The sequence below is a fragment of the Typopeltis vanoorti genome, chromosome 9 (assembly GCF_054136105.1).
Source record: "Typopeltis vanoorti isolate ZY-2024b chromosome 9, IOZ_Tvanoo_1.0, whole genome shotgun sequence".
NCBI lineage: Eukaryota > Metazoa > Arthropoda > Arachnida > Uropygi > Thelyphonidae > Typopeltis > Typopeltis vanoorti.
Genome location: NC_143557.1, coordinates 18,414,747 through 18,438,274, shown reverse-complemented (window position 1 = coordinate 18,438,274; position 23,528 = coordinate 18,414,747). Strand labels below are relative to the sequence as shown.

Below are 23,528 nucleotides of genomic sequence, written 5' to 3'. Positions count from 1 at the left end.
TTGTTTGTGCAAATAACTCCTGTATGTGTGGGAATAACTAGCTTTTCCAAGTGTTCCATGTAGAAATTGAGAACTCATTGCTGTCCCATCTAATTAGATGGAAAGGGAAATCATACAAACTATTAGATGGGACAACAATGGGCTCCCCCTTAGCCAATTTCTACATAGGACACTTGGAAAAACTAGCTATCAGTATATATTTGACCACATGTTCCAGACACATTGGATACATTCTTAGCATATTTAAATATGCCAACACCCAAAAATCTACTTTACAGTGAAATTGGAAGCTAATGACTGTCTGCCATTCCGGAATACACTAACCACACATCTTCCTGATGGTTCCCTGTCCTTCTCGGTTTATAGAAAACCCACACATACAGGGAGATATTTGCACAAACAATAACACCATCACCCATCTCAAGAGTATGGAATCCTAAAAATACTAATCAACAGAGCTAGAGTGATTTATTCTAATGAAAATGCTCTCACTGCTGAGCTCACTCACTTACATCACAACTTCTTAGCCAGTGGCAATAATCCCCATAAGATAAAAATAATAATAATAAATGCTCCCCAGAAATCCCCCCCCACTGTCTACCACAGAAGACCACAGCAAAACTGTCACCATTCCATACATTCAAGGCACATCTGAAAAGATATCTAGAGTGCTTAATAAACATCATGCACTGTATTTAAACCACATGTCAAATTGGCAATTCTCTTCTGTTCACTCAAAGACAGAATCTCTTCTTTATCACATCCAGGAGTCTATGAAATGCCCTCTTCATATGACTGAGCCTACGATAGGCAGAGAGGAATGACTGTGGACATCTGCTTCAGTGAACATAATACATGTCTAGCAGACCATGACTTAGATACCCTTGCACACAGGATCAAGTGGAAAAAAACAAAAGTGCTACACAGAAGTTGTTATAAGTCAGAGAGATGTTTCTGGAATCAAAAGAGGCCTTGAAACATACTCCAAACCTCAACAAGTATGGCTGTATAAATTGGCCAAAAATTTGGGAGACAGTAATCTTAAAACCTAATTAATACCTGCTTTCTCTCTCGTTTTTCTTTTTTTCTCCAACATAGATGGCACCAATTAGGACTTTAGTCTTTGTGTTGTCCGTTGCAATTGTTTAAACTAATACTATTGTTATACCAGATTGATGTAATATTTTTGATGTTGTTGAAGAGGTAATAGCTGCAAAATATCACCAATAAGTTAATAAATAGTTATTTTCTTATTAGTATGTTCTCATTAATCTTCAGCAGCTTCTCCCACATAAGTGGGGTCACTGTTGATGATGAGTCTCCTCCACGTCCTCCTGTCTTGGGCTGTCACCACATCCAAGTTTTTCATCCTCAAGTCCTCTTCCACCAGTTCCCTCCATCTCTTCTTTGGCAGGCCACGCTTCCTCCTTCCTTGCAAATCCATCTGCACGACCCTTCTTCCCACATATTCGTCCTCCCTCTTCATCATATGACCAAACCATCTCAACCTTGCCTCCTGTATCTTCGCTCCTAAGTTCGTAACTTTCACTGTTCCCCTTACATAGTCATTTCTCAGACAATCCTTTCTGGTCACACCGGACATCCACCTAAGCATTCTCATCTCTGCTACTTCCATCCATCATCATCATCAAATTCCTGCCATGTACCCTCAAGGGGTGTACAGGATATGACAGTACTACATGAAAAAATTACATCATTACTAACTTCCTATCTACAATTTTCCTCCAAATCAGTCTGTTACTTGTCAAGACTCCAACATTATCAGATCTTATATTTCTATCGTCTAAGGCACTTTGTACCGTATCAATCCACCTATATCTTGGTCTTCTTCTGGGTCGTTTTCCTGCCAACCTGGCAGAGAACACTTGTTTTGCTAATCTTTCCTCTCCCATTCTATTTAAGTGACCATACCATCTGAGATTAGCTCTGCTAACGCATTCCTGGATGTTGACAATGTCAAGTTCTTTCCTAATATCCTCATTTTTAATATGATATTGCCATTGATGCCATCTGTTCATGCCTCTAATCTTTCTCAGGACTCTCATATCTGCGGTCTCTAGTCTTTGGTCAAGTGTTTTACTTCTGACCCAGCTCTCAGATCCATAAGTTAAAATTGGTTTGAACACAGTCTTGTATACAGCTAATTTAGTGTTCCGACTAATTTCTTTCTTATTCCATATGAATTTATTCAATTGACTTCCCACCATACCAGCTTTGCTGATTCTGTTGTCTATTTCTATATTTAGTTTACCATCTTCAGTAAAAATTGTGCCTAAGTAGCTGAAATGTTTTACTTGTTCCACAGGTTCTCCATTCACAACACAGTTGACATTTTCAATGATTCTGCCTATTTTCATTGTCTTTGTCTTTTTATTGCTGACCTTCATACCATATCTATTACAACAGCTATTCAATTTAGTCAGAGAATCTTGCAGACTTGTAGCGGATTTATTTAGAAGTATAATATCATCCGCATAAAGCAAAGAGCTGACATTAACATCTCCAATTTTGATATCAGGTTTAATACCACATTCCTTCATAATGTGATCCATATAGATAATGAATAACAGAGGGGATAATGTACATCCTTGTCTCACACCAGATTTAACATTAAACCATCTTCCTGTACTTCCTTCAATTCTAACTGCTGACTCACAACTCAAATAAAGACTAAGTATTGCTTGATATAATGCCCCATTGACACCATATAACTGCAGCGTATTGAATAGCTTCTCTCTTGGCACCTTGTCATATGCCTTTTCCAAATCGACAAAACTTAAATACAGATCTTTGTTATATTCCCATGCTTTCTCGACTATTTGTCGTAAAGTGAAGATCTGATCCTGACAGCCTCTATTTGGCCTGAATCCAGCTTGTTCTTCACCAAGCTTTTCTTCCACAATTCTTCTCAACCGTTTCTCAAGTATACTTGCATAGATCTTGCCAGGAACACCCAGTAGGGAAATACCTCTGTAATTCTCACATTCAGTTTTATTTCCCTTTTTATATATGGGTACTATGAGAGCTCTACTCCAATCATCGGGAATTCGTCCCTCTGTCCAGGCTTTCTGAACTATGCAGTGCAGCCACTGTAAGACTCTTATACCACCATACTTCAGCATTTCTGGTCGAATATCATCTACTCCAGCTGCCTTTCCACGTTTCAAGCCTTTGATGGCTTTTTCTACTTCAAGTATGGATATGTATTCCTGACTGCATGCCTGGTCAGTGTTTTTTATCACTGTGCTGTCATCACTGCTTGTTTCATTTAGCAGTTTTTCAAAGTAATTACTCCATACTTCAAGGATATCTTTTTCTCCTGTTTTCATTTCACCTTTATCATCTCTAATTCCTTTTACAGCACTCTTTCCTCCATTCCTAAGCTTCTTCAACAACCTCCAGAATATTTTGCCACCTTCTTGATATTTATTTTCTATATTCTTGCCAAAGTCCTCCCATGACTTTTGTTTAGCTAGTTTTACACACTGTTTAGCTTTCTTACATTTGTCTCTGTATTCTGTAAGAGTAAAAGCTGACTTATTTGCCAGGAACTTTTGATATGCTTTCTTCTTTTCCTTCACTGCCTCTTTAACTTCCTGTGTCCACCAGGGAGTTCTGATTTTTTTATCTTTGCACACAACCTCACCACATGCCTCCCAGGCAGAATCAATCAATGTTTCCTTCAGAGTTTGCCACTGAATCTCCAAGGTTTGCTTCCTGTTCTCAAACTCTTTCATTTTCTTTTCAATAATATTTCTGTATTTTAGTCTACAGTTTACATCTGAGAGCTGCTCAACTTTTATTCGCTTTAAAACTTTCTTACATGTTATTCTTTTCAATATGAAATTCAATTTTATCCTGCTCAAGACTAAATAGTGATCACTTCCAATTTCAAATCCTCTGTACACTCTGGTGTCCTGCACCAGGGAGAAAACATCACTATCAACAATAACATAGTCAATGAGACTTTTCTTATTCCTAGCCTCTTCTCTCCATGTGAATTTGTGCACATTTTTATGTTGGAACATGGTGTTAGTAATAACCAGTCCATGTCCTGAGCAGAAATCCAACAGATATTTGCCATTATTATTAGCTTTGCTCTTTTCTCCAAATTTTCCCAAAATATTTTTGTATGTCTCACAATCATTTCCTACTCTACTATTTAGATCCCCAACAAGGACCAACTTTTCCTTTTTCATTGTGTCAGTTGCTTTTTCTAAAGCCTCAAAAAATTCCTCCACTTCTACCTTAGTAGAACCTTCTGTGGGACCATAGGCACAAATAAGTCTCATTGTCCAGTTCCCCATTCTCATATTTGCCCACATTACTCTACTTGAGACTGACTGCCATTCAAGAAGATTAGCCTCGTATTTTTTGTTGAATACTATGGCTACTCCTTCTTTTCCTTGATTGTTATTGCCTGAATATAACATTTTGTATTTATTGCTCAGAAAGATCTCACCAGTTTTGGTCTTTTTTGTTTCAGTCACCCCTATTATGTCGATCTGGTACTTATCTAATTCCTCAGCTAGCTTCATTTCTTTGCCATTCAGGCTTCTTACGTTGATAGTACCGATCTTTAACTCTGGTGATGTTGAGTTGGGATTTGTTTTCAGATTTGTTCCAGTAGCTGACTTTTCGCTGTTCGCCCTGGTTCCCTGGCGAAAACAACGGGGGCCTTGTTTAACCGAGCGACGCCCCAGCCGGCATGAAATTTTGTCATGTTGTACCATCATTTTTTATTTTGGTTTAACCAATAAGAATACAATTTGGTCGGCTAAATCCCAAATTGCCAGCCCATCCTCGTTCGTTCAGTATCAAAGTAGATACCCAACAGGGTGCACCACGAGAAGGTGAGGATTGGACATTAGGTCAGAAGCCCTGGTCGGTTCTCCGCATTCCTTTAAAGGCTATGTGGAGGTCTCCTCTCAGTTATACAGCTTTGACCCTTAAGCACCCCGCTACTTCCATTCTGCTGATGTTATTTTTCCTAAGGGCCACAGTTTCTATAGCATACGTGATAGCTGGCCTCACTACCGTCCTATAGATTTTGCCTTTCAGATTGATCGGCATCCTCTTATCGCATAACACTCCAGCCATCTCCCTCCAGTTCCTCCAACCCGCTTGTATCCTGCATCCCACTTCCTTCTCAGCTCCTCCATCTTCTTCCACTGTTGAACATAAATATCTAAAGTCCCTCACCTTCCTGATGACATTTCCTTCCAGCTCTGTCTCCTGGCCACCGCCCACTGTGCAACACATACACTCTGTCTTACTTCTGCTCAATCTCATACCTCTCTCTTCCAGTACTTTTCTCCATCTTTCCAGTTTAGTTCCCACTTCTTCTCTTCAATCTGCACACAGCAAGATGTCATCTGCATACAACATTGTCCAAGGCGCATCTTCTCTCACCTCCTCCATCACAATGTTAAATAGAAACGGACTTAATGCTGACCCTTGATGCAAGATAACTGTTACTTGAAAACTTTCTGTCTGTCCCAGACAGGTCTGAACACTTGTCTTCACATTTCTGTACATCTCCTGCACCAACCTGACATATTTCTCCGGAACCTTCTTCTAACTCAGACACCTCCAGACTTCTTGCCTTGGCACTCTGTCGTATGCTTTCTCCAAATCAATAAATGTCAGATGTAGCTCCCATTGTTTTTCTCGAAACTTTTCCATCATCTGCCGTAACCCAAAGATAGCATCTGTTGTTGATCTACCAGGCATGAAGCCAAATTGTTTCTTTGCAATCTCCACCTCCTTCCTCGATCTTCCATCAAGAACACTTTCTAGGATTTTCATTGTGTGGGACATCAACTTTATTCCTCTGTAATTTTTACAGTCTTGTACATCCCCTTTACCCTTGTAGATGGGGACAAGAGTACTCTCCCTCCATTCCTCGGGTATATTTTCCTGTGTTTCCTGTTGGCAAACTTCCGTGAACAGGTCCCACAGCAGGTCAATTCCCTCTTCCCCAGTGCCTTCCATGCCTCCACTGGAATCCTGTCGGGGCCCACCGATTTTCCATTCCTCATCCTCTTCATGGCCTCCGTCACTTCCACTCTACTGATGTTCTGCACCATCCCCTCAGAAGGCTGCCCATCTTCTATGCGAGTCCTTGCATTTTCCTCATTCAAGAGTCCCTCAAAGTATATTCTCCATCTGTTTCTTATGTCCATATCCCTCCATAATACTCTTCCTTCAGTGTCTTTGATCTGCCTCACATGTAAGATGTCCTTTGCTGCTTTATTTGTACATTTCTCTAGTTGGTAAATTTTTCTCTGTCCTTCCTTTGTTTCTAATTGATCATACAGATCTTGATATGCTATGGCCTTTGCTGTGCTACAACTCTCTTGGCTTCTTGCTCTCTGTACACCTCTCTATCCTCTTCCACTCTTGACTCATCCCACTTCTGCTTTGTCTTCCTCTTAGCTATCACTGCCACTTGTACATTATTATTCCACCACCAACCCTCCTTCTGCTCTCTAATCTTTCCAGATGTCTCACCAAGCACCTCGATTGCACAGCTCAGGATTACTTTTGAATTATGTTTCCACCAATCTTGTACACTTTCCAGTCCATCCGAAATCCTCTCCCTAAAACGATTCCTCACACTCTCTTCTTTTAAGCGAAACCACTTAATTGTCTTCATCCCATGGCTTCCAGAGGTTCTTATCTTCGATCTTATTTTAAAGTCTGTGCACAGCAGTCAGTGTTGCTGTGCCACTTGATCTGTTGGAATTACTTTACAATTTGTCACAACCTTAAGATATTTTCTTCTAGTCAAAATGCAGTCAATTTGTGAACTGTTGTTACCACTCCTAAATGTTATCAAATGTTCTTCCCTCTTGTAGAAAAACAAGTTCACAATTGCCAGATCAAAAGCTAATGCAAAGTCCACAACCCTCTCTCCTTCCTGGTTCATCATTCCCACTCCATGGACACCATGCACCCTTTCACAGTCTCTATTCTGTCTCCCTATGTGTCCATTCAAGTCTCCTCCAACAATCACCATCTCGTTTTCTTCCAGTTCCCTCATTTCTTCATCTAACACGTTCCAGAACTCATCTTTCTCCTCTGCTGTCTGCTGTATGGCCAACTTGCGGGGCATATACACATAATACGACCACCCGCTCTTCTCCAAGACCCAATATCATTTGCATGATCTTGTCGTTCCTTCTACCCACTTCCAGTACTCTGCCCTTCATTCTGCCACACACCACAATTTCTACACCATTTCTTCTCTCGTTATTTGCTCCAGAGTAGAACAATTTATATCCATCTCCCAGTTCCTTTGCCTTTTCCCTCTTCCACCTTGTCTCCTGCATACATAAAATGTCCAACTTCCTCTTCATGTCTGCCACCTCTCTTCTCCTTCCAGTCATGCTTCCAACATTCAGTGTCACCACTCGCACCATCCCCTCCACCTGCTGGGCTCACTTCTTTAACCGCACCCGCCCTTCATGCGGTAGCCCTCGTCCACTTCTCGCAGCTGTAGGGCGATGTGGCTGCGCATTGCTTAAGGGGTACGCCCTAGCCCTCATATCATTTTCTCTTTGACTCATATCAGAGCTAGAGCTGGCAGTGAAGTTTTACGACCGGATGCCCTTCCTGACATCAACCCTCACCATTTGTCCGGGCTTGGGACCGGCACCTATTGAGGCTAGCTTGCCTCCTTCGGTGGCTGCATAAGACGAAATGACTTAGCAAGATAGGAAAGATTCACCCCTAGCTCTCGAATACTCTAACAGCATCAGGGGGAAGGAGCAAGGAGAGGAGAAAGAAGCAAAGAAAGAAGGGGAGGGACCAATGTACAGAATAATATAACAGATGTATATTACGTGAAGTAAGGCTTGGTCCAGCATCTGGTACCTCTGGTTTGCCATGCCCGTACTCACTAAAGTGGGCTCGCTCTTGAGGCCTGTGTTCTCATTAATACTGTTAAAAAAAATTAACATATTCAGTTAATGTCCTTTTAATGGTTGCACAGATTTTCTGAAATTGCTTATTTTTTCATCTATATCTTTTAAATATGTTATTATCCAGCCTAAATAATTAAACCGTGTCATCTGGTTTAATATTTTATTTTCTATAACTATTCTTGATCTAACATGATCCTGACCTTTAAAAGCAATTGCTTTTGTTTTCTTTTGTGAAATTTTTAAATTGTATTGTTGGCTTATTTTGTTTAATTCGTAAACTCATTTCTGAAGATCATCTTCATTGTCTTGTAGTATAATAGTATATCATCTGCATACAGTATTGTATTGCTAACCCGCTTCATTTGGTTAATTGGATACCTAGTTTTATTGTTGTTTTCTATATTTTAATAATCTGATCAATATGTATATTGAAGAGTTACAGATAAGCTATATCCATGTGACACCCAAATTCATTTTAATCTTTTCTGTTAATTCATTACCTAACCGTATTTTTGTATCATTATATAAACTCTGTATAGCTTGTAACAAATGTAATGAACATCCTTGTTTTTAAATTATATTCTATAGTTCTCTGTGCATTTTATCAAAAGCTTGCTCGCAATCTATAATGGCCACGAGTCTCTAAATTAAATTCTCATCTTTACTAAATGATTTAAGGAAATTACAACATAAACTAGGATATACATTAAAATAAATTTTAATATACTTCAATATTTCGGCAACGTCACGTTGCCATTTTCAAGGAATTTAAAAATAAGACACGTGCATGCAGGCACAACAAACAGTAAGTGAGGAAGAAGCAGGAAGCTATTATTTCTCCTAAAGTCCTGATGGTGCCCCCTAGCAGGCAATGTTGGTATTCTTGGGTGATTAGGCTGAAGGTCTTCTGATGTAGGTTACCCAAATTTGAGGCAGTCTCATGCAGCCAAATTTGTTGAAGTTTGGATTGTTTCTTAGGGCTGAAGCTGATTCCATTAAAAGCCTTTCATATTTGTATTTACTACCATGTATTATCGTGGCTTTCTTCCACCATATTCTATGGCAGGTATCCAGCGCATGGTCAGCAAGACCAGAGTGGCTGTATTGGTGAAACCAGATGTAGTCCTTGTGTTCTGAAATTGTGATATTTGCTGTCCTGCTTTAGCTGTTTGGCTAAAGTAGGACAGCATACAGCTGCAAGGGACCTGGTATACATCAGGTAGATCAAGGCTGGGGGTGCTGGTTGGTCTTTAATAGAGTGGATAAGGGATGTCAATTTTTTATATGGTCTGTAACAAGAAGTTAAGTCATGTTTTTTTAGGATTTTTGTAATTTTTTCCGAGGTGCCTCGGATATAGGGTATGGTGATGGATTTAGAGAAATCCTTGTTGTGAGGAGGGTTGTAGTTTACTGGTTTCCATATTTTTTGGATTTTTTGGGGGGTAGCCATTGGATGAGAAAGTGTTGAGAATGTGGTTTAGTTCTGTAGTTAGGGCATTGTCATTTGAACAGATAACTTTAGCCCTGTTGTGTAGTGTCTTAATGACTCCATATTGTTGTGAGGAGGGGTGGTGGGATTGTTGGTGGATGTATCTGCCTGTAAGGGTGGGTTTTCTATAGACTGAGAAAACCAAGGTTCCATCAGGCTGGCAGGTGACTAATGTGTCTAAGAAAGGAAGGTAGTTGTTTTTTTCCTCTTCCAGGGTGAATTTGATTCTGGGATGTGGGTTGTTTCGGTGTGTTAGGAAGGAGATGAGTGCATCGGAGCCATGTGGTCAAATAGCGAATACATCATCAACATAGCCAAGCCAAATGGTTAGTTTTTGTGGGGCAAAGTTTAAGGCTTTCTCTTCAAAAGTCTCCATATAAAAGTTGGCCAAGGGTGGGGGAGAGTGGAGAACCCATGGCTGTCCCTCTCTATTTGCTTGTAGAATTTTCCTTGCCAAACAAAATAGCCTGAGTTCATTGTGAACTGAAATAGGGCTGTGACCATTCCATTGGGAGGAAATTTAGCTTGGATTAGCTCTAAAGATTCTTTGAGTCGGACATTTGTGAATAAGGAGGAGACATCAAAACTGACCATTATGTCAGTGTGTTTGAGTGTAAGATTTTCTATACTGGCTTTGAAGTGGGCTGAGTTTTTTTGTGTGAAGGTGTGTAGCCAGTATAGCATGAGAGAGCTTTGGCCAAATGTTTAGCTAGTTTGTATGTGGAGGAATCAATGCCATCCATTATGGGACGTAATGGCACATTTTCCTTATGTATTTTTGGGAGTCCATAAATACGGGGGGGGGGGGGTATGGAGTTAAATGGTTTTAAGTTGTTAGTGATTTCCACAGGCCAAGAAGTGACCTTCTTAAGGAGCCTGTGGAGTTTTCTAATTTGTGAGTTGGTGGGATTGTACTCGACATTGAGGTAAGTAGCACGATCTAACAATAGAGCTTTCAGCTTACCTATGTAATCCTTTTGGTTAAGCAATACTGTGGCATTCCCTTTATCAGCTTTGGTGATTATTATTTCCTTGTTTTTCTTTAATTCTAGTAGAGATTTAATTTCTTACTGGGCATGTTGGCTTTTGGTGGTTTAGCTTTGGTCAGAACACAAGCCACATCCAGTCTAACATCATTGGCGACGTGGTTTGGAAGGTGTCGTATCCGTTGAATTCGCATCATAATATCTTCAGCAGGTATTCTTCTGGGCACAATGGCGAGTTGTGGCCACGTGCGAGGGCGTCAAGTGCTTCTGGTTTCACACTAAATGATGAAAGGTTGACTACCATTTCGGAAAAAAGCCATAAGCCAACATGCCTAGTAAGGAAATTAAATCTCTACTAGAATTAAAGAAAAACAAGAAAATAATAATCACCAAAGCTGATCAAGGGAATGCCACAGTATTGCTTAACCAAAAGGATTACATAGGTAAGCTGAAAGCTCTATTGTTAGATCAGACTACTTACCTCCCTATGGAGTACAATCCCACCAACTCACAAATTAGAAAACTCCACAGGCTCCTTAAGGTCACTTCTTGGCCTGTGGAGATCACTAACAAATTAAAACCATTTAACTCCATACTCCCCCATATTTATGGACTCCCAAAAATACATAAGGAAAATGTGCCATTACGTCCCATAGTGGATGGCATTGATGCCCCCACATACAAACTAGCTAAACATTTGGCCAGAGCTCTCTCACACTATACTGGCAACACACCTTCACACATAAAAAAATCAGCCCACTTCAAAGCCAGCATAGAAAACCTTACACTCAAACACACTGACGTAATGGTCAGTTTTGATGTCTCCTCCTTATTCACAAATGTCCGACTCAAAGAATCTTTAGAGCTAATCCAAGCTAAATTTCCTCCCAATGGAATGGTCACAGCCCTATTTCAGTTCACAATGAACTCAGGCTATTTTGTTTGGCAAGGAAAATTCTACAAACAAATAGAGAGGGACAGCCATGGGTTCTCCACTCTCCCCACCCTTGGCCAACTTTTATATGGAGACTTTTGAAGAGAAAGCCTTAAACTCGGCCCCACAAAAACCAACCATTTGCCTTCGCTATGTTGATGATGTATTCGCTATATGGCCACATGGCTCCGATGCACTCCTCTCCTTCCTAACACACTTAAACAACCAACACCCCCACCCCCCCTAGAATCAAATTCACCCTGGAAGAGGAAAAAAACAACTGCCTTCCTTTCTTAGACACACTAGTCACCTGCCAGCCTGATGGAACCTTGGTTTTCTCAGTCTATAGAAAACCCACCCATACAGGCAGATATATTCACCAACAATCCCACCACCCCTCCTCGCAACAACATGGAGTCAATAAGACACTACACAACAGGGCTAAACTTATCTGTTCAAATGACAATGCCCTAACCACAGAACTAAACCACATTCTCAACATTTTCTCAGCCAATGGCTACCCCCCAAAAAATATTGAAACCAGGAAACCACAACCCCCTTCCCCCTCACAACTAGGATTACTCTAAATCCATCACCATACCCTATATCCGAGGCACCTCGGAAAAAATTGCAAAAATCCTAAAAAAAACGTGACTTAACTTCTTGTTACAGACCATATAAAAAATTGACACCCTTATCTGCTCTACCAAAGACCAACCAGCCCCCCCTTGATCTACCTGGTGTATACCAGGTCCCTTGCAGCTGTAAGCTGTCCTACTTTAGCCAAACAGCTAAAGCAGGACAGCAAATATCAGAATTTCAGAACACAACGACTACATCTGGTTTCACCAATACAGCCACTCTGGTCTTGCTGACCATGCACTGGATACCTGCCATAGAATACGCTGGAAGAAAGCCACGATAATACATGGTAGTAAATACAAATATGAAAGGCTTTTCATGGAATCAACTTCAGCCCTAAGAAACAATCCAAACTTCAAAAATTTGGCTGCATGAGACTGCCTCAAATTTGGGAAACCTACATCAGAAGATCTTCAGCCCAATCGCCCAAGAATACCAACATTGCCTGCTAGGGGGCACCATCAGGACTTTAGGAGAAATAATAGCTTCCTGCTTCTTCCTCACTTACTGTTTGTTGTGCCTGCATGCACGTGTCTTATTTTTAAATTCCTTGAAAATGGCAACGTGACGTTGTCGAAATACTGAAGTATATTAAAATTTATTTTAATGTATATCCTAGTTTATGTTGTAATTTCCTTAAATCATTTAGTAAAATTGGTTATGCATTTTTAAGCCTTTCCATATAAATTCTCATCATTTTTCAATAATTTATTTTAGCACATAAATATTGTCTATATACGATCTTCCATGTCTGAAACAATTTTGTTCTACTGAGAGTAGATTGTTTGCAATATTTCTATGTCTTTTATTGAGAATTTTATTGTAAATTTTGTAACCTGTATTTAATAAACTTATTCCTCTGTAATTTCCACAATCATCTCTAAGGATTATTTCTAACTCTAGCATTAAGTTCTCCTGCTATTAATATATAGTCATTTTTATTATATTCATATAACTGTTTTTGTAGTTCGTAATAAAATCGTTCGGAATCGTCTTTCCTACCTTCTTCAGGGGCACATACTCCTGTGATATTTAAGTAGCTTCTATTTGTTTTTAATAGTTATAATTTCATTTATTGCTATAAATTTCCATTTTCACTTATTGCTTTCCATTATTGATTAGAATGGTCACATCACTAGAAGATCTACTATGTTGATCCCTCCACTATATAGCATAGTAAAAACCATCTATATCTTTTGTTCCCTTTAATTTTTTTTAGCTTCTATTATATCAAGACTATATTAATATTTTTAGTTTCTTGTTGTTTTACCAGTTCTAATTCCTTTGTTATTATGCTTCGTGGAATGCAGCTAAAAGTAGCCACGTTCCACACGGCTACTTTTAGCTATTTTTAAAATGTCTGAGATTCCTAATCATTTACTTTTGTTCTTTCTTGGTCATTTCCTTGTTTCAGAAAATTTTTTACTTGGTAAGGTAACCAACCTTATGCAAAACCTCCAACCTGGAGGCCAGGATCTCTCTCTTAGTCTGGCCCCTACCTCTTGATCTCCAGCTAGGAAGGTCCTACCAGTAACTTAACTACTACTGGCATAGCTCTTGAGGTCATTGATGCATGCAAGCCTCCTTACCATCAAGGTGGAGATACACTTAAGGAGATGTGTTATTATGCAACCTAAATAATTAACATGTGTCACCTGTTCTATTATTTTATCTTCAATGACTATTTGGGATCAAATATGATTTTAACCTTTAGATGTCATGACTTTCTTCTTTTGCAGAATTTTTAAACTGTATTGTTGGCTTATTTTAATTCGTAAACTGATTTTTTAAAGATACCTTCATTCTCTTGTAATATAATCTGATCATCTGCATACAGCATTGTATGCAGATGATCAGGATGATAACAGTTTTTCTTTTGATAATTTAGAATGATAACAGGCTGAAGTAGTTTGGTGCAAGCTATATAAGATAAAATTTATATTGATAGATTTTTTCTGGTTAATTGGATAGCTTGTTTTATTATCATTTCCTATATTTTAATAATTTCATCAATATATATATATACATATATATATATACACTGAACAGAGTTGGAGATAACCTACATCCCTGACTTCTCTTCTGATAATTTATTATGTAATGGTAACTTTATTTGTATCTTTATAAAGATACAAAAAATCTTAATATGACATAGTTTTTCTATATGCATTTTATCAAAAGCTTTCTCATAATCTAAAAAGGCCAAATGAGACTCCAAATTAAATTCTCGTCTTTTTCCAATAATTTATTTTAAAACATAAATACGTGATCTTCCATGTCTGAAACCATTTTGCTCTTTGAGAGATTGTTTGCAATATTTCTAAGTTCTTTTATTCAAAATTTTACTGCATATTTTACAACTTGCATTTAATAAACTTATTTCTCTGTAATTTCCAGTCATCTCTATCTCCTTTCTTAAATAGACACATAGTATAACCTTATCTTTTGACCAATCTGAGGGAACCTCACATTTCCTCCAACAGTTATTAATTTTAAAATTATGTGATGTAAATATTCTCTGTCACATTTCCAAAGCTCTGTATTTATGCATCTAATCCAGATGATTTTCTATTTTTTGATACCTTTATTGCTTAATTTAGTTCTTCCAATCTAATCGGTTCTATATGAGTACTGATTTCTTCATTTTTATTTTCTATAAATAATTTATTTTGTAAATACTTTTGGGGACGCTGTAACCTCTAGAGAGCACAACCAAATATGGTGGGGTGGTCCGAATATATTGAATAAGGACTCGTGGACCAACAGGACCATAAGGAACAATCATCTTGATCATAAGGGAAGTAGCACTCCCATCATCCCCTAGCTGGATCTATCGTCTTCTTTCTAAACTTTGAGGAAGATCCACTCACTTTAATCTTTCCTAAAAGACCTTTCAGCCAATTCTTCATATTTTATGACCCTTATGCTATGAGAGTACTCGAAGTGCCACTTCCCTATATCTATGTCCCCTCTAAAATCTACTCTTTTCTCTTCCATATACCCTATTCCTCCTCCGAGTTTAAATTTGGAAGAAGGCTAGTTCAGAGGCCTTAAGGTAGCAGCTCTACCACTGGACTATCCATTGCCAGGCTAGTAACCTGACATGGAGAAAATTAATCTACTTTGAAACTGTTAGAGAAAGATAATCAAAATGAATCTATAGAAAACAACACTGGAATGGAAAAGGAAAAACGAAAATGGAAACAACAAAATATAATACATATAGCAAAAACTGGAATGTAAGAAAAATAACAGATAAAGAAATAGAATTAGATCAAATATTAAATGAAAGAAATTTTCGAATAGAAGTAATCACTGAAACAAAAAAGAAATTAAAAGGAACCATGAGAATTCAAAATTTTAACGTAATATGTAGTGGAGTCAGAGACCAAAGAGCGCAAGTAGGTGTTATGATTTGCATTCATAGTTCTCTTTCAAAATAGTTAAAATATTATAAATCATGGAATGAACAAATAATAGAAGCTAGAATAAAAATAGATAGAGGTTATTTAACAATAATTGGTTTATATAATATGGATTCTAGGACTGACTTCAGTTGTTTTCTTCAGCCATTTTTTGCTCAGTGTTAGTGCCTGCGTGCACATTTCATTAATTTTTATTTTCCCTGAAGATGGTAATGTAACATTACCGAAATATTGGAAGTATTAATTAAAGTTATTTATTTAATATAATAATATACGTTGTTCTTTCCTTAAAATTAAGAGTTATGTATCACCAATGTATAAGCTTATCTACAAGAATAAGAGAAATAATCAAAATGAAAAAAGAAGCATATCATAAATGGTTAAGCAGTAAAAGATTAGAGGATGAAATAGAATATAAAAGAATAAGAGCCATAGCTAAAAGAGAAGTCAGAAAAAAACAGAGAATCATGAAACAAATTTGTTTCTAATTCAGAACATGATTTATATAAAATAAGACCCAATGCATATAAGATTTTGAAACATTTAAGTATAGATTAAAGAAAGTATAAAATTAAATACCAAATTGAAATTAGAAGAATTTCTAAATTTCTATACAGAACTGTGGACAGATAAATATTTAAATAAGAAAACACTGAATGAAAATGAAAAGTGAATAACTAAAGAAGAATTAGAAATCAGCCTGAAAGAAATAAGAAATGGAAAATCACCTGGAGAAGATAAGTTAAGTTTTCAGAATAATATAAATATGCAGGAATAAGGTTCAAAGAAATTCTCCTATTATTTTTAAATAAAATCTATTCAACAAGTAACCCACCAATAGAATGGAAAAAAGCAATTGTGATCCCTATCTTTACTAAAAATAGCAGAGATGACCCTAAAAATTATAAAGGTATAAATATTCAAAATTCCTGTTACAAAATATATAGCAGAATTTTAAATAACAAACTAATAAAATATTCTGAAAACTTTATTTTAGAAGTACGGAATGGATTTAGAAAAGGGCGATCATGTATAGATGCGACCTTTTGCCTAAAATTGATAGTAGAGAAAGGAAGATAATACAATTTAGAAGCACATAACACATTTATTGACTTTGAAAAAGCATTTGATAAAGTTAAAAGAAATATTTTATTTAACATATTAAAAGAAAGACAAATACCAAATAATATTCTAAAAGCTATCATACATATATAGGAAAATAATCAAATACAATGGCAGGGTAGAAGAGATTCTATGTACACACACACAGATGGGGCAGACAAAAATGAATGCAATATTTATGTACTGCCCAATGCTCAAAAAAAAAAAAAAAAAATTACAGTGCAGTTGCCTAGTCCCTCCCCACAAGAAAGAATACTGAAGTTTTACTATTTTTGTATGAAAACTAGTAAAGTACTTGAGTTTGAAAACAGTGATCTAGCATAAAATTCATTATAGGAAAGCTCTGCAAAAAATTAATATGCCTTTAACTGAGACAGTTAATACATTTTGTGTTTGTATCACTATTTATATTTTGAGCTGTAACAGAAAACTACCCTGCTTCCTTTCCAGATGAAGCAATGACTTTAAAACTTGCTTGTTTTCCTTAGAATCTTAAAAATTGTCTATCTTTTTAATAATACAAATATAAGTAATTACTTGACATTACTTGTTGAGGGTCAAAGTATCTTGAAAAGTTTACTAATTAAAAACTAATTAGATTTAAAGGCTTACATCAAGCTATCAATCTAATGTCATGTTCCTTTCCAGTATCTTCATTTTTTAGATAATTTTGCCATAGATAATATCCATTTGCTATTCAAATTTTCCTCTGAACTGCCTTATATTTGTGGTCTCTAATCTTTAATCAGTTGTCTATCTCTCAAACCATAACTCTTTGATTGGAAAATACCTTTTCCAATCCAGGTCATCTGTGGAAGAGATAACCCTATGTTCTGTCCTGTTTAAGGGTGTAATTAATGAGGAATAAGGAAAATGGTGAATGGGTTGCAGCAGGAGGTTGCTAAGCACTTTGTCAACAAATAAGTTTAAGGAGAGAAATGATAGTCATTATGTGAATAATAGTTTGCATGAGCATCCTCTGATAAGGATCCAGATCCATTAAGTTGTCCAGATAATAATAATATTCTGTTATCTATTTCAATATTTAATTTGCCATCTTTAATAAAAAATTTTGACTAAACTGGTTGAAATATTTTACTCTTACTATAAGGTCTCCACTAAAAATGCAATTGATGCCATCCATATTTTCCTCCTTATTTTCATAGTTGGTCTTTTTGTTGCTTTTTGTCTGAAACTTATCAATTTAGAGTAGTGAAGACTTTGAATGAATTTAACGAGTATAAAATCGTCTGCATAAAGATATCATTATTGTCTTAAAATTTAATAATTGATACCAGATTGTATAAAATAAATATGTTTACAAATTATTGCTTTTGTAATTTATTTATAAATACTTTCGCAAAATGTCACCGGAGACATGGATCTGAACAAATTTACCTGCACTGCCTGTAAATCCTGATATTGCAGCTCTCCTTTCATCGCATGGTGCTATATACTCACTCTGCAAATGCAAGATTAAAAACATTACTATACTTATATAATTTTAAGCAATTAAAAATATTCCTATTTCTTAATGTATCATTAGTTTATTATTATATAAAAGCTAATTTTTTTTTAAACAACAGCTCCATAGATGGAATTTCCAGCAACAGAAAATCCAAGATATTGGATTCAAATAGCCATTGAGCCATATTAGAGATTTTTTGTGCTCATGCCCATAAAAGGTTATTTTGACTAAACCTATAGTACAAAATACATTTCATTCGGTGAGTAGGCCAAGAAATTTTTTTTCTATTTTTACTAATTTTTTATTTTTGTATTTTTTAATATCTTTTTTTTTTGCAGTCTGCAAACCCTGCTCTAAAGACCAAAAATGGAACTTTTTTTACAAGCCACTTCAGGCCTCTAACAAGCAAGAAGGTCTCATACCAGGCAATGAAATTAAACTCTCACCTAAAAGTAATCACAAACATCCATGCTCATGGCAGGATTTGAACCTGCAACCTATTGGTTGGAAGAAAAGTAATGACTTTTCTTCCAACGTTTGTATTCATGATCTAAATATTCTGATCGAAATTCTCACATGTTCCAAACATACTACAATCATTGTGATATTTAAGTCCATAGATATCAGAGGGGAAAAAAAAAAATCTTAACTAATCTCTGGATACTAAAATGTACAATCCAACATCTCTCAACAAACAAAATGATTTGCAGTACAGATTCTGATTTAAATTCACAAGGATCATTTTAGGTGAGAATGTACAAATGCTATGGAAGGTTTGAAACAAATGAAGCAGGCAATCTTGATATCTTTAAGGTAGTTGATCAAGTTTGGCATTGTATGATCTACTCTTTCATTTATCTCTTCTTTCTATATATCAAACTTCTCCAGTTTATTACAAATCTGATCAACAAAACTTCTAAAATACATACCTTCACAAACCTAAATTTTGACATTCTTCCATGAGGTTCAGAAAAACCATGTTAAAGAATTAAACAAGAATATAATTTCTTCAAATTTAATTTACTTCATAACCAAGTAGAAAAACTTCAATGCCAGCTAAATGCCATGCTATTTTATTTACCACAAAAATCTCTTTTACTCTACTCTTATCACATACATCGTCTCAGAATTAAAGTAATAAAATGTGTTCTCACATTTCATGCAGGAACATTTTATGTAGTGCACTAATAACATTCTTCAGTATTCTTGATTTGATGCAGAAGAGAGCAATTTATATTGATTAATAACACTGGTTTTGATAAAATGTTTATATTCTTTAGCTACTTTTTTTCCCCAATATTCCAATTATGTAATTTAGATAGGTCTGTAACTTTACTCTAACTTATTTTATAGCCAAATAATTAATGTTATCGACTTCATACAGGTTTGTATGATCTACTTTTCCCCCATAAACTCAGATTTTATCCACCATAACTCAAAAATCACTCATCAAACTTGTGCCTGTTTCAGAATATGACTGGTAGGGTTTAGCTTCAAAAGAGGCACTGACCTGTCATGCTTTCATCCAAAAACATCATTGATAACACAGAACTCAGGTATCCTTGATGATTAAGAGCAGAGTCCATTGATTGTGTTTTTAAATATAATTTTTTCTTTTTTTGTTACTATTAACAGTAACAAAAAAATGAAGCAAAAAATCCTTCTAAAGAGTGAATCAATTCTAGATCAATGTAGAATCTTCCTTTCTAAATGTATTTTCTTCTTCCTTTATGACTTTTTCAAGGACAGTCAATTCTGTTCTTCAACTCTGAATATATTTCAACAACTTGTGTTTAATAAACTTATTTCTTTATAGTTTCAATATTATTATTATTTTTAAATAGGAATCACAGTTTCGTGGCTCCAGTCACTCTGTATTTTAACAGTGATATTTATTAAATTAAATCTGAGAAGAAATTACATTTTTGTTTGATCCTCCATCTAAGTGCCAAGCTTGCTCATGAAGTAAAAGTAATTAGTGTTTATCCAACCTACAAAACAATGACACTTCAATTATTATTATTCAGGCCTCCATGGAGTCAAAACCCATCGTGGGAGGTCTTTCCTAGGAAACACAAAGTCTATCATACCACTCCTTAAACTCATTGACCATTCTTGCTCTCACCACTCTAGTAGGCAATGTATTTCACTGTTCAACCACCCACTATGCAAAGAAACCACTCCTCACCGTCTTGCTCACAGTTTCCTTTTGCAACTTCCAGGGATGGCCCCATTGTCATCGCTCCTTCCTACTGTTCCATAAAGAACTCCCCAGTGTCAACCCTGTAACTATAGTTCGCCCACCAATTTGAGGTCCCTCGACACTTCTGCGCATGTCAGAAAAAGGAGAATCCATTCCTATAATAGGGTAATCAGTCTGTCTTGGGATGTAATAATAAACAAACTGAGTTTGTTTATTATTACAGGTCGGAAAATTTAGCTTTTCTTATACGAACATTGCTGTTTTTAAAGTGTAACTATTTTGCTTGAATAACAGTTGGAAAAATGTACGTAGAGTGTTAATAAGTGCAAATACTGTGTTCTACATAAAACAATGTCACTTCGCTCCATGATAAGTTTCCTTTTATTCTGGGACTTTTTAAAACAAAATCCGATTTCATGAAGTATTTTCCTTAAAGTTTCTCTTTTCGAAGGAAAATTAACTTTTTCTTTAAGCACAGGAATCAATTTCGGAACAGTTGGCACTCTTTTCTCGACCACGTAAAATTCATGAATAGCTCTTCTTATAACGTCTACATCAAAATCATTCAAAGCTACGGTTTCGATGGTTTTCTTTCTCTGGCGCTTTTTTTAGGAGATTTAAATTTTGGCTTACCTTCACCTTTTGATTCCCTACAAATTCTTTTAACAGTCGACCCCGATACGCCCGCAACTGCACTTGCACGTTTTATATCTTGAGAAAGGGGAACAAGAAGACGGCCTTCTGACGATTCTTTTTCGCAGAATGTCAGCACATTATTCAATATTCTTTTGCAAGATCTACTGAAACGTGTAACAATAGAACTTGTTGACTGTACTGGATCCATCATAAAAATTAATAATAAAAAAATAATGCAAAAAGAGAACAACAAAAATCAAGCTAGTACTAGTACAGCGACAGACAAGAAAGCACGTGATTTCACATGTTGGCGACCAATTCGTACATCCTTCATTTCTTTCTCCCCTTCAGCATGAATCGACTATTCTTGGCACCAAGCCAAGAAGGGATCTAGAAATGGTGGGCAAACTATACCTCTCAACAGCTTAAAAGTCGCAATCATATCACCTCTCCTATCCACCTAACTCTGCAGTTCACATTCCCTCAGCCAATCCTCATAATATTGTACAGTCCTGAAACCATCTTTGTTATCCACCTCTGTACCCCTTCCATAGTTAATATATCCCCTTCAAATCCTGGGGACCAAATTTGAGAACAATAGTCTAAGTGTGGTCTGATAAGGGTCTTATAGAATGGATTGATAACTTTTATCTCTGCAGATCAGCAACCTTCTCAGTATCGCAGCAATCCTGGAGTGGAGCTAACTTTTGCAATATGTTCCCTGAATTCCAGTTTTGTATCAATCATCACTCTCAAATCTCATCTCTCCCACTTCCTCTAGTACAGCTCCTCCAATCAAGTATGCAGCCTCTCATCGATGTATCCCAAACTTGAAGACTTCACACCTTTACATTTTGCTGCATTAAACCAGCACGCCCATTCATAGACCCATCTGTCTAGTTTATTCAGATCCTCTTGCAGGGTTGTACTATTATTACAACTATGTACATCTGTACTATTACTAATAACCCTTCCCAGCTTTGCATCATCTGCAAACAACTGAATATACCCCTGCAATCCATTGACAATGCCATTGATATAAAGGTTAAACAATACATGTCCCAGTACTGAGCCCTGTGGGACCCCACTTGTAACCTTCTGCCTCCTTGATACTGCCACACCATACACAACTCTCTGATATCTATCAGACAGCCAATTCGGAATCCAGTTGATTAACCTGACATCTAAACCTATGTGCTGCAACTTAAATATCAGCTTATCATGTGGCACCCTGCCAAATGGCTTTGCAAAATCCAAAAAAAGGCAGTATATGCCTTTCCCTCATCAACTGCTCTTGTCACTTTATTATAAAAGGCAATCATATTACTAAAGCAAGAGTACCTCTTAACAAATCCATGTTAACTCATGACATTGTCCGTGGAATGCAAGGGGATATTCGGTTGTTTGCGGATGATGCGAAGCTGGGAAGGACTATTAGTAATAGTGCAGATGTGGTAGCCCTGCAAGAGGATTTGAATAAGCTAGATAGATGGGCAAATGAATAGGGGTGTCGGTTTAATGCAGCAAAATGTGAAGTCTTGAGGTTTGGGAAACATCGATGGGACACCGCATACTCTATGGCAGGGTTTCTCAAACTGTGTTCCACGGAAGGTGAGTAGGTGTTCCGCGAGAAGTTCTGAAATTTGTCATTTTAGTTTTCGAAGCATTTTTCATGAATAAATATTTTATAGTAAAAAATATTCTGCGGAGAATAATATTCGTGAATATGTCGAAAAGCTCAGACCCGGAACACCTAATAACATCTGTGTATCGTTAATTTTCACACATCGAAACCTTTCAACGTTTGGGAGAGGCAATGCTGCTGTTTATGCGGGTCATAAAAATTGCCTGCAAGCCCATTACAACAATTGGTGTCATATCTTCTGTTCTCAAAACTGAAGGAAATGACATCTGTGTAGCAAATATCAGTGACCAAGCAGCATATTTTTAAACATGGAAGTATTCATGAATTATCGTTAATTTTCACGTTGAAATCTTCAACAATCGGGAAAGAGAATACCGCTGTTTATGACCGATCATAAAAATTGCCTGCAAGCCGATTACAACAATGGGCGGCGTGTTCTCAAAATTGAACGAAATAACATCTGCGTTGCAAATATCAGTGACCAATCAGCAAGGAAGTATAAAGAAAAATTTTCCACTGAAATTGAAGATCAAGGTAGTCCGATTCCGGTTCTCAAATCTATTACTACTGAATACTTTCTTCGCAAGTTCGGATTGCAGTGTGTAAGTGCTTGTTCTGAAACCAGAGTGCCGTGATTTTTTTAGAAGTAATAGGAATACAGAGTTAAAATCTGATATGAATAAGAGACAAGGCACTTTGTTTAATTTTTGTATTAAGAAATCTCTTATTGAAGGTGTTTGTGACAGAACAGATAATCATCCACCTGAAGCCTACAAAGATCTCCAGGATGTACAAAAGGAGGGGAAAACTACCAGCACACAGGAGAAAAAGTCTGCATTCACTCGTAAGTACTTATAATAATATTATAAATATATTTCGTGATCAGAATGGGATATGTAAATGAAAATCAGCACAAATTAATTTAATGATGTTTGCCTGAATAAACTACGACATGCTACAACATTTCATTAGTCCAGTGATTGATAACTAATTTAAATGTAATTTATATTTGTCAACATGCCACGCCAT

At 36.7% G+C, this 23,528-nt stretch overlaps 1 protein-coding gene across 2 annotated transcripts in view; it reads right to left on the bottom strand.

Moving 5' to 3' along the window:
- LOC150102909 (xaa-Pro aminopeptidase 1-like) overlaps positions 1 to 23,528 on the bottom strand; it is a 416,385-nt gene that overhangs the window by 347,916 nt on the left and 44,941 nt on the right. For both annotated transcript variants that reach the window (XM_090398386.1, XM_090398385.1), the window contains exon 3: positions 17,946 to 18,009. In XM_090398386.1, coding sequence (XP_090254512.1) covers positions 17,946 to 18,009 — 64 coding nt within the window. The remainder of the gene's footprint in view (positions 1 to 17,945; positions 18,010 to 23,528) is intronic.